At 32.2% G+C, this 12,770-nt stretch overlaps 1 protein-coding gene across 1 annotated transcript in view; it reads right to left on the bottom strand.

The window, feature by feature from the left end:
* The window catches only part of LOC133173193 (protein Shroom3-like), a 65,195-nt gene extending 57,703 nt beyond the window's left edge, over window positions 1–7,492 (bottom strand). The window contains exons 1-3 of the mRNA XM_061308147.1: window positions 7,293–7,492; window positions 2,544–2,568; window positions 2,370–2,487 (exon numbers count right to left, since the gene is read on the bottom strand). Of these exons, the coding sequence (XP_061164131.1) occupies window positions 2,370–2,487; window positions 2,544–2,568; window positions 7,293–7,469 (320 nt within the window). The 5' untranslated portion in view covers window positions 7,470–7,492. The remainder of the gene's footprint in view (window positions 1–2,369; window positions 2,488–2,543; window positions 2,569–7,292) is intronic.
* Window positions 7,493–12,770: the final 5,278 nt, after the last annotated feature.

Below are 12,770 nucleotides of genomic sequence, written 5' to 3'. Positions count from 1 at the left end.
TTCAGTAATTTTCACTTGAATTCAATAAATTCCTTTCTGAATTACTGCCACAATTCAGAAATGGGCGAAAATTCAATAAAGCTGGCAAACACATTCCTCTGGAAATATTTTGTAATTATTTGACAAATTATTAAAGAGTATATTGGGGCATAACCTTTGCCCTCTAGTCAATCGGTGCAAACATGAGAAAAATGAAAATGCTTCAAAACATATTTGTGACTTTGTCAATTATGCATACTAAGTTTTAAAACATGCACAAAGTAAGACTTTTTTCTCATGCGACGGACATTCTACATTCCATTTCCTTTTCTTTGTTGGTTTTCAAGTATCTAAGATTTTGCTCCAGGACTACTGGAAATGTATTCTAATATAATAAACAGTGTTATCCATCAATATGCTTTAAAAATAAAGTGTAACTATGGAATAAAAAGATTTACTTACAAAAGCCTATCAACTATTTCCATTTTTGAACTTGGTAAATGTTCCACATTATAACATGCGTGCTTATATCAGACAACTCAACAACTAAAAAAGAAACTATTATGATTAAATTCTATTGAAACTCCTTCAGTTCCAAGGCCTCTCTATGCAATAAAGCTATTAAATAATCTACAAACCAGACAGTTCATTTCAAGAACAGAATTTTAAAAATCAAACAGATAAAAAGTCATTTTCCCTAACATCATAACTTTGACATTCCAGTAATTGAAATTCATGCTGTGGTTTCTTTCTATGAATAAGAGTGGGAGTTTATTTTTATAAACATGCAGTCAATTAAACAGTAACCATTGTTAATTCAGGCTTTTATAGTCAAACAGGTAAAAATTAACCTCTTCCATCATAGCTTGTTCTCCTGAAAGAAAGGTAACAGAGTTATCCCCCTTTGGATCTGCAATATTGTTATTATGCATGGTTTTATAATTAATATATTTTAATGTAGAATAAATATGTTATAGGTATTATTCTTTATGTACCGGTATATTTTTATTGCATCTTTTTTTCTTTGAGGAAATCAAATATAATCGATATTTCTAAATCAAATCATTGATTTAATGGTTTAATTGTCAAATGGATCATCACATACCTATCAGATAACCACAGAATTACAACTTGCTGGTCAGAACAGGTATACTAAGTTTTTGCAGTATCTTCCAATGAAGATGGTGAACAATGGATATACATAGAAAACTTAGTGTGAATTGACATGAAGAGAATACCACAGGTTGATGGAGAGAGCTAGAGCACAGAGGGATTTTGAGAGGAAAGCTCTGAAATAATTCTTGGCATAAGGAAAAAGTGAAAAAAAACACTCCTCATTCACTCAAAAATTTGACCTTTGAACCTTCAGGAGGTTTGTCATGACAATATAGGTCAAAGGTAATTTTAAAATTTTTCCCACTGGCTTGAACTGTGGACCTACTGAGGTGGACAATACATGTACCGGTATGGTCTGTCACTGTAGACATAAAGGGGGACTTTTTTTATTCCTGTCAGTTGTGGGAGAAGGTTACCCTACATGAATTTGATGGAAATACAAAAAATTCACTGAAACACTAAGTAATTCATTTGACAAAGAAAATTCAGGGGAAAGGAAGGTTGGATGTAGAAAGATTAAACATATAAAATATACTATAAAAATGAATATTAAACAGATCAAGTTAAAGCTAAAATGAATAATGAAATAGAAATTATCAGAAATAATTGTTTTATGTATTTTATTCACATGTTTTTCATTCAATTATTGTAACTAGAAAGAGATTATAGTCTGTATTTACTGCAATTGTAAATATGCAACTTACGATCTATTGTGGTAAACCGATTCCCATGTATTTTCAGAGTATTTAAAAGTTCAGTTTGTGTGGTAACTTTATATCATGCAGTTTAAAAGTACAGTGTTATAAGATCATAAACATGTAATAGATATGTACATGTAAGTTATCTAAGCCCTGTGTTTCCAAAAAGACATCAAATAAATAAACTGTTTGGAGTATTTTGGAAAAGAAGGTCAAGGTCAAGTGGACTGTAACCTTGGTATTTTTATATTGTCTCATGATAAACACTTACCTCTAAATTGTCCAAAATATACTATATATCAAAATTATGAACTATTTTAAAAAATAAGACAAAGGTCAAGTTGAAAGGTCATGGGGTTGGAAGCCATGGTATTTTAAAATTCATGGTGCCTAGCAATACATGACAACAATATCAAATCCATACCTCTTACAGTTTTCAAGAAATAAGGTGTGATAGATGGACAGACAGAGAAACAGGCAGATGCTGGATTGAGTGATCCTCAAGTGTCATCTGCTCTGAAGTATTTTTCTAATGAATGAATGCTGTGTCCAGTATGAGACACTGACTGAGCTTACCTCCATACAGTTAGTGTTAGGGTCCTGAAGGTATCCTTAATCAGCTGTTCTCCTTCATACAGGGACTCTGGGGCCACGCCATTCACAGCCAGGATACAGTCCCCTTCGTAGAGACAACCTTGACTTTTACCCTCAAGATCAACCTGTAAAATGAGATTATTTCATAGAGACAACCTTGACCTTTACCCTCAGGATCAACCTATACTTTATTTCACAGAGACAACCTTGACCCTCTATGATCAACCTGTAGTAAGAGATTATTTCCTAGAGACAAACTTGACCTTTTTACTTTAGGATCAACCTATAGCCTCTTGTATATCTACTTTGTTTTCAGTTGAAGTAGTTGATAGTGTGATACAGAGCAAATAGAGCTCCCACTGTTGGGTGAGTTCACTGTCCACTCAAAATACATGTATATGTATTACATGGGGAAGGGGTTCAAAATGGATAATTTCTTTTCAAAATCCTCTCCTTAATTTTTTTAATGAATATCTCACTAATACACCTATTACAGCACATACAAACACTCATAGACAAACAGAAAAATACACCCTTCTTTCCTAATGATAATATTATGTTATGAAATGATAAATAAAATCACCTAATATTTAAACTAGGAATGGAATCAAATCAATCCTATTTCATGTAAATTAAAACAATTGAAACATTGATGGCATTTTCTCTATAAGTATACCGGTAAATATTAGATCACTCATCTATAAAATCTCATGAAAAAAAAAAATTATTCTATAAATGCTATTTAATGCATTATTTCCAAATTTGAGGATTTGTCTCAGTAAGACAGCCCCTACTGGGTATATTCCTCTTAATCTGTAATTTAGAACTTGGTAACATCAAAATCCAACTCAAGTACATTAAAACTTCAACAAAAAAACAGTCAAGGTAGCAGAAATTTAAGAAACATATACAATGTGTTGAAAAGAAAACTTCACAAAAACCTAGATACTGGCATTATTATGTAAGTGAGCTACTTAAGAAATCTGGATATATAAATGCCAGTCTAACAATCACAGTGTCCTGGACTCCAAGAGAATTTCTAAGACTATAGTTTGTTCTCCATAGTGCCGATCTGGCCCTGACAGGGTTCTGGTGACATAGCTCATTAGTCATTTCCTCTCTCTTTTGGCTGTCACATATATTTACACGATTTCTCAGCTAAAATCAATAAAACCTCATAATTGACAAACTCCAAAAAGGACCCTGGATACTGATTAGAGAGAGAGAGAGAGGGAGAGAGAGAGAGGTCTTTCACAGCAAACTCAATTAGAGCAACCACAAAGAAAGAAATCAACCCAAACCACCCATTTAACTACTTCTTCACAATAAACCATTATGAATATGATAATTCAGAACTTAATCTTAGATAAAAAAAAAAGAGGTGTTGAAAAAAGATCAGTTTGAGTGTTGTCACCAAGAAGTAAACACAATTTGTTTGTTAATGCATTCAGGTGAACATTTCCAAATAAGAATTTGAAAAGAGGTTCATGCATCATGTCATAGTAGAGGGAACAATTTGGTATAAAAAATCTACACAACTTTATACTTACTCTGGCTTCATGAGAATTTATCATTTAAATGTAGGATACAGCACTTATCAAGGCTGTAGGGATTATTGGACAAATGTTTAATTCTGCAATATTAAAATACATAGCAATAAAACTTTGTTGAAAAATGGAGAAGACTCACTGCAGCATCACCTGTTTGATGAAGGATGAGGGCAGATAATAGAGAGTCCACCTTCATCTGCCAATGATGCTTTAAAAATCTTGTCTTATCTTAATATATGGTTTTGGCATTAATGCCACATATACACTCAAGTTCCTTTTTGAGGATAAACTACCATAATTGACCTTTGCCTTGACCTTTGACCTTGATAATTTTTTTTATCCCATCTAAGAATGACCAGTCATATCCCAACTTTATATATACATAAATGAATTAATGTGAAATGTCAATTACTCAAACTGGAGTTGACCTTGACCTTGGCATTTGACCTTGAGATTATTATAATAAATATACCAATTTTTCTAACAAGGATGGCCTATGGTGAAAACCTATTAAATTCAAAGACAGATCAAAATAAGATAGTTCAAATATGACCATAGAGGTTAATCTACCTTTATTCTTTGACTTTGTAGTTACCAAGGCCATCTTTAAAAAATTGTCTGTTTGCCCTATCCGACCAACTGGCTAAAACTGGCACGTTTCAAAGCTTTTTTTAACCTCCAGGAAATGATAATTTTTTTTTATTCCTGAATTTCTTGTCCTGTTAATATGTATGTTGAAATTTTATAGGAAAAAAAATATTTCCCACCTACATAGCGACCCAATTTTTTTTTACCCCGAGTCAGCAGTGAGGCAAACAAACATTATTTCAAAGATGGCCTAATTTTAACATTTTTTCTTCTAAATGTGTTCTGATCTTTCATCCTACTCCAGTCAGAAACAAATATATGAATGAGGTGTTTTAAATGCTACCATCTGATTTGGCCTCAACCTTGACTTTAAAATTTGTTAATATCTCATAAATCACAAAAATAAATAAAGAAGTATGATTTAATTAGTTACATGTATCATTAGAAATTACCTTGGCCTTGACATTTGACCTCATTGTTAGTTAATTTAATACAATCATCTGTTCTGGATTCCATTTTATCATGTGCATTTTAAAGCTGAACACGATTTGTAAATAGAATGTGTCCACCATTTTCGATCGGACTCTCGCTATATTTGAGGAGTCGACCCCTATATAAAGGGCCTGACTTAGTCACTATTCAGTGTAATCAGTAGACAGACGTATGCTACACAGCACTCAGTAGCAACAAAAATAACTAATACCTCTTCTAATGCAGGAAAGTAAGATACCAAAGAAACTTACAATAGTTGTACAGGTCAGTGCAGTATACAAACAAACACGGATACATGTAACTGCAATAAAATGTAAACAAAGGTAATGCAAGATAACCAGCACAAACACGGGTCGCAATTCCACGCCGATACCCATGACAATAAAGCAGTCAGGTGTAACGAATGCGAAGAGGATGTCGTAGATAATAATATCAAAAATGGTGTATGCCTATTTACAAGTCATGTTCAGCTTTAAGTACTTCCATACTGTCATCAGCAATTTTATGTTTATACATTTCTTCCAGGAATTTGTTTTAAATTAGCTGTGTACTCAGTGTCAGCGAGTATAATGACATATCTTCTTACACAGACAAAATAACATTAATATCTATATAGCATATAAAGTCTACTGTCAAACCTGAGGAATTTCCAGATTCTTTATTTTGAAATACATGTCAACATTGTTGTCTTTGAACATGATAAATGCAGTTTCTGTGTTTGTTTGATTCCAGATGGTTATATCCGAGTTTTTATTTATTCCTCTCAAATTTTCACAAAGGGCTTTAAAGAGAAGAAATCATTTCCCTTAATCCATATTGCATCACAATAATAAATCTAGAGTATGATACAACTCAAAGTCAACAGGGACCAACAACTCTGGATAATCAGAACTAAGACAACACTAGTAAGGTCAAATTCCAATGATCTTTTGTACCACAGGATTACTTATACAGAGCAAAATAGGATATGATGATGTGCGACATTTATTTTCTTTGACGAGTGCCAAATAACCACATGGGTCATCATGGTTTGTATCATAATGACTGTACAGCTTTGGTTCTTGTAAGGAAATTCCCTCTTGCCATGACGTTAGGAAATCCACTGCAAGTCATCACAGAAAGGAAATGGACAGCTACAGACACATTTTCTTTTGTCTGGTAGTATTATGTAATTTTAATGCAAATTGGAAGAAAAGGTTTAATCAATTAAACATTCAAATTTTGCAAAATACAATTTTTTAAAAAATAGTTAAACTCTCTAGAAATCCCACTGATTTAAAATTCTAAAAAAACAAAATGAATTTGATGTAAATTTTTGCCTTTTTTTCTACAACCCACAACTTTCACCACATCACTGAACATGGTTTGACTGGGTTGTCATTTTCCTGGGCGCTGATTAGGATAATTTGTCAATAATTTCCCAGCTCTCTTATTATATTCAACAGAAAACAATATAGATGCCTAGATGTCTATGCCTTCTATACTTACCTGTAAATTCTAGATCAGTAAATATACATCAAAGCACTTGTAATTGATGGACATCAATCTGATATATATTTAGGAGTGGATTATCTTGAATAAAGTTTTTTGTGTGAATATTATTTGATATATTCCAGTTTAGATGAAATCTGTTTAAAATTATTTGTATAATAATTAAATTGCTAACACTTGAAATATGCATTTATTTTCATTACTGAATGCACTTAAGTGCGATAGGATTTATTATACCAAAGTGTCATGTGTTTATTACATCATTAAGAACCCACACAAAATCTGTGAGAATAAATTTAACCAGCCTGTGTGATATGAAGGATTGGACAACAACTTTATTTTTTTTAATTATTAAAAAAAGGAATTATGTCAAATACTTTAATAAATTTTTTTATGTGCTTAGCTTCATACAAAAGGTAGGGGGATTTCATTTAATACGTATGTAAACTACTCTAATCTGACATTAATTTATCTTTAGAATTGTTAGAATCAATGATTTTTTTCAGGGGGGGGGGGGATAAAGTGACAGTGATAAGCAACAATTTTCCTCAGATCAAGATCTGCCACTCAGAAAGTTTGATTTGAAGTAATAATTATATATATGTGTATATATATCTATATATATCTATATATCTATATCTATATCTATCTATCTATCTATCTATCTATCTATCTATCTATATATATATATATATATATATATATATATATATATATATATATATATATATATATATATATATATATATATATATATATATATATGTATATATGCATGTCTTACCTGGTGAATCTGTACGGGTGATTGGGTCCCCGTCCCACCTCTGAGGGTAAACCCCCATGGGGCACCACCTTTGAGAACCACCTGAACAGTTTTTGAGGCTCTGTTTGTAGTAGATTTTATAACTTCCTCTTCCCTTAAGAATACATCCCTGTCCGCTTCAGAAGAAACAGCAGACATTTCAATTCTGTGACATGAAATGACATTACATCGACACTTCCCCCGAGTTTGTTTGGGTTCATTCGGAACATGTGACTTTCAGAAGACGCTATATTTATTAGCATCCGATTTTACCTGTTGTTCGCTGTGAATGCACACCTTGATTAAAGTCTATTTCAGTAAAGTTCGCCGCCAATTTTTAAAAGCTGAGCAGTAACTTTTATTGTAACCTTTTAAGGTCATCATTTAACTAAATCAAATGCATCGTTTTTGAATGAAGTTGGGGAGGGAGGGTAGGCAATGGGGGATACAATTCCTGAAAAAAACCTCTAATAAGCAAAGAACAAAGCAAAACAGGAAAACTGTCCAAACTCGAAAATCTTATTTCGGGGGAGGAGGGGGTGCGCTATTCTCTTTCTAAAGAGAATTGGGGTGCGCGTGTGGGTTGGCATGGTTGGGAGGATGTTCAAACCTCCTCGACGAACAAATTATTTGATAGATTTGACCATACTGAACAAAATGTGGGGGGGGGGGGCATTTTTTTTTCAATGAACATTTTTAACGCTTTTAAATAAGATATAATCAATTGAGACTTTATTAAATATGGGGACCTTAAGTAAAGTGTAACACACAAAAGAAGAAAGTCAAATTTTAAGGTAGCCCGATCCTCAGGTTCTGAAAATCAGTTTTTAAGTAATGGAAAATGCTCACAAAAATGTCTCTGATTTCACTTAGTAACGTAAATTTATCCTTCCTGGCTGAGGATCGGATATCCTTAATATCAGCAATATGTCGACATAAAAAAGAAACTAAATATAGAAGATTATAACTGGATTACCTATAATAAATGCTAATGAGACATAATTAATTAATATATGTACAAAAAAGAATCTGAAACGTATATTTGTTCTAAACAATTATTACGCTTAAATTACATTTATTTTGGTTCTCTTTAAGATTACCTTATGTATTATTATTATTTTCTTTTTAAATGTTGATTAAAAAATTGACTAGCTTTATAAGCGACATATCATTCTCATTAGACATAATCCATTCTTCATTTGTTACACTACAAAGATTTTTAATTTTTTTAAAGCAATATCCTCAATTCGTGTCTCAGTGACTAAGCATCGTTTTTGTAAAAGGGGGGGGGGGGGGAGAGCAAAGAAAGACAAATCAACTTACCTGATAAAACTTGATAAGCAACCAAAAATCTTGGCTTTTCCAACTTTAAAGTTGGTAATTCCAACTTTAATTTTCGCTTTTCCAACTTTAAAGTTGACTTTTCCAACTTTAATTTGAACCTTTCTAGCCCTTTCCTTAGTTTTCCCCCTAAATTTTAAATTATTACCGACTTTATTAATGCAAAATTAATACACTGAATTAGATTGGTGAACAATTAATCTGTGTCAATTTTATTTTACATTGACCTTCCCTATGACCTTACATATAACTTCCAACTTTAAAAACCCTTATATTTCTTTTGGTCCATCTTTTATATAGATAATTAACTTCATGTAGATCCGTACATGACAGGATTTCAACCAAACCTATTTAAGAGATCGGACATATATTTTGTTTTGTATTAGAGAATAAGCTAAAACAGATGAGACCAGAGTGAGGTGTTTGATACCGAAATATAGGATGAATCAAAACTACATTACATGTTATAAATACAACTGAACTAAATGTATCAATTCTGTATATGAACACTTAATGAAATAATTCCTTCTTTCGTCATAATTTTATAGTTAAATCTTTCTTTCCATTGTAACTCCATGTATCTATCGGCAACGCGAGTCCAGCTATAAAGTATCTGAATATAACGCATAAAGCCGTGCAAAGATGGAAAAGCCAAGATAAGTTGGAATTACCAACTTTAAAGTTGGAAAAGCCAAGATTAAAATTGGAAAAGCCAAGATTAAAATTGGAAAAGCCAAGATTAAAGTTGGAATTACCAACTTTTAAGTTGGAAAAGCCAAGATTAAAGTTGGAATTACTAACCTTAAAGTAAACCCTAAAGTTAAAAAAGCCAAGATTAAAGTTGGAAAAGCCAGTTTTAAATTTGGAATTACAAACTTTAAAAAAAATATTATGTGGCACTAATACGCTTCCGTATCTTTCGGTACCAAATTCTTTCAGTCCCAAATTTTATTCATACACTACTACACTACCCTGCAACAAAGTGTGTGTTTGGGATGGGGGAACCGGCCTTTCAATGAACATTTTCAATAATAAAAAGTTGTTTCGGAAAAAAGGGGGGCAGTGTACCCCCTCCTGCTACGTGCCTTTGTCTATCATGCTTATATAAAAAGGACATTTAATAGTGAATGAATCTCATCTTCCACACAATTCATTTCACACGTTCTACATATATTCGTTCACTTCTTTCAAAGATGGTTTTCTGTCCTGCAATTATATTTTTTTCATATCTTCCACTTTCAATACTGAGATTATGTACCCTTATTCTAAATTTACATATACTTTTTTCTTTGTTCATAACCTTTTATTTATGTGAAACATGCATAAAACCTTTTAAGCACCAATTTACCAATATTCTATATATCATCAAAAGTGGAACTTTTTTCCAAAAGGGGGGGGGGGGGTAAGACAGATAATTATTTTTTAGCCAGAAAAATATTGAAAGTAAACAAGAGACCCATGGGCCACAATGTTCACCTTAGACACTGGTTCTGCTGTTCTTCATCACAAGATTTCAAAAAAACATCGATCTTTACTCACTTGAAAAATTCTTACTCCATTTTTTGGCTTGACTTCGGCCCAAAAACACATCCTGGAGATGCTTCAATCTATTATGGCTAACATGGTCTTGCTGTTCTACAGAAGTACGTGTAGGTATATATGCACCATGTAAAAATTGCTCCCTTATTTTAAGCTTATTTTAACCACAGGATCTATTATTTAAAGAAAAATAATTGAATCTACACAACTTTGGAAAAGCCAAGATTAAAGTTGGAAAAGCCAAGATTAAAGTTGGAAAAGCCAAGATTAACGTTGGAATTACTAACTAAAAGGTTGGAATTACAAACTTTAAAGTTAAAAAAGCCAAGATTAAAGTTGGAAAAGCCAACTTTAAAGTTGGAATTACCAACTTTAAAAAAAAAAATATTACGTGGCACTAATTCGATTATTTTAAGCGTATTTTAACCACAGGATCTATAATTCAAAGAAAAATAATTGAATCTACACAACTTTGGAATGATTTCATATGAATGCTATTTAGTGTAGTCCTACATGTACTACTAGTATTTTTTTTTTCCAAAGACTGTTTAAAAAATAAACTCCTTAATTTTCTTTTAAAATATTGATCCCCTTAAAAAATTAACTCCTTAATTTTCTTTTAAAATATTGATCCCCTATTGTGGACTCACACTACTCCCAGGGGGGGGGGGGGGGGCACGATTTGCTCTAACCATGACCCTAATGCTCTTGAAGAGATTTTAAAACATCATCCCTATATATTTCCATGTAAAACTTCAATTCCCTATTATATATGGTCCCTCCGTACCCCAGGGGGTAATGGTTTGAACAAACTTGAATCTCCGGTATGATCCGGTTGGAAAATCCAACTTTAAAGTTGGAAAAGCCAACTAAAAAGTTGGAATAACCAATCTGATAAAATATGAACTGGCGCTAATCCGTAAGCTACGTGTACATAGTATACACATACCAGTTGGAATTCCAACTTTAAAGTTTGAAAAGCCAATATTAAAGTTGGAATTACCAATTTTAAAAAAAAAATATTAACTGGTACTAATACGCCTCAATTTGCTATATGTACAATGTATACGAATTAAACGCACAAAGCTGTAAAAAGTTGGAAAAAGCCAAGACAAAAGTTGGAATTACCATATTTAAATTTTGAAAAGCCAAGATTTAAGTTAGAAAAGCCAACTTTAAAGTTGGCATTACCATTTTAAAAACTATTAACTGGCACTAATACGTTTCCATAATCTACATGTACAAAATTACATGAATAAAACCAATAAAGCTGGAAAAAGTTTGAAAAGCCTAGATTAAACTAAATTTAGAAAGCCGAGCTAAGGACAACTGACCATCTGCTCTAAATTTCACATTTTTTTTAAAACTTCTCAGCATTGATTTTCATGAAGAGCTATAGCATTAGATTCAAATGAAAAATAGTATGAGGTATACAGTGCTACCTATTTTTTCAGAAATGATTTTTATGTCAGATCATGATATGAAGAATATGAAATAATATTTAGTGTCATACCTATTAAATTCGTATAAGAAAATATCATAACGCACTGCTTCCTAAATCAGAATAAAACAACATTATATGTGCTTGTTGAAAAAGAATATATCCATAAGCAAGAGTTATCTTTCTTAATTTTTTTTTTTCAAAGGAAAAAAAAAATGTAATACTAATAAAAAATTCTGCACATGGTACTTGATACACTAAGGCATTTTTTTTTTCAATGGTCCAATAAAAGATAGGACATATTCAATTTGTAAGGGTGTGAGAACTGGAAGCCGGTAGGTGCCAGGTAGAAAAATATTTTACCTGGCGGTCGCCACAAAAATATAACTGGCGGCCGCCAGATATATCGTGTTTAATACTACTCAAATATCTCAATTAAATAAGCTTTGAGTAATATTAGGATTTTTTTACTTGGAAAATTATCTCTCTTATCAGAGGGTCAGTCCCCCTTAAAGGTTGGAATTACCAATATAGTTGGACAAGGCAAGATTAAAATTGGAAAAGTCGAGATTAAAGTTGGAAAAAGCCAGCTTTAAAGTTAAAAATCATAATTCAAAGTTGGAATTACAAATTTAAAAAAAACGTACTAATATGCTTCCGTAAGCTACAAAGTATATGAATAAAACGCATAAAGCTGTAAAAGGTCTTAAAAAACAAAATTTAAGTTGGTAAAGTCAACCTTAAAGTCGGAATTACCAAATTTAAGGTTGGAATTACTAATTTTAAAGTTAGAAAAAGCTAAGATTAAAGCTGGAAAAGCCAAGATTAAAGTTGGAATTACCGATTTAAAAAAAAAACGAACAAAAAAAAAAAAAAAAACGAAAAAAAAAAGTATTGCAAGACTTATAGTTTTAGCTCACCTGAGCTGAAAGCTCAAGTGAGCTTTTCTGAACACCCATTGTCTGGCGTCCGTCTGTCTGTCAGTCAGTCCGTCGATGAACTTTTCACATTTTCAACTTCTCAAGAACCACTGGGCCTATTTTAACCAAAGTTGGTACAAAGCATCCCTGGGCAAAAAGGATTCTAAATTATTAAAATGAGTGGCCACCCCCTTCCAAGGAGAGATAATCAAGAAAAGG

This window comes from Saccostrea echinata, unplaced genomic scaffold, assembly GCF_033153115.1.
Source record: "Saccostrea echinata isolate AGI-Se365-2 ecotype Australia unplaced genomic scaffold, CSIRO_AGI_Sech_v1 ptg000056l, whole genome shotgun sequence".
Classification (NCBI taxonomy): Eukaryota; Metazoa; Mollusca; class Bivalvia; order Ostreida; family Ostreidae; genus Saccostrea; species Saccostrea echinata.
Note: the sequence above shows the minus strand (reverse complement) of the source record. Positions and strands in the feature narration are given on the sequence as shown.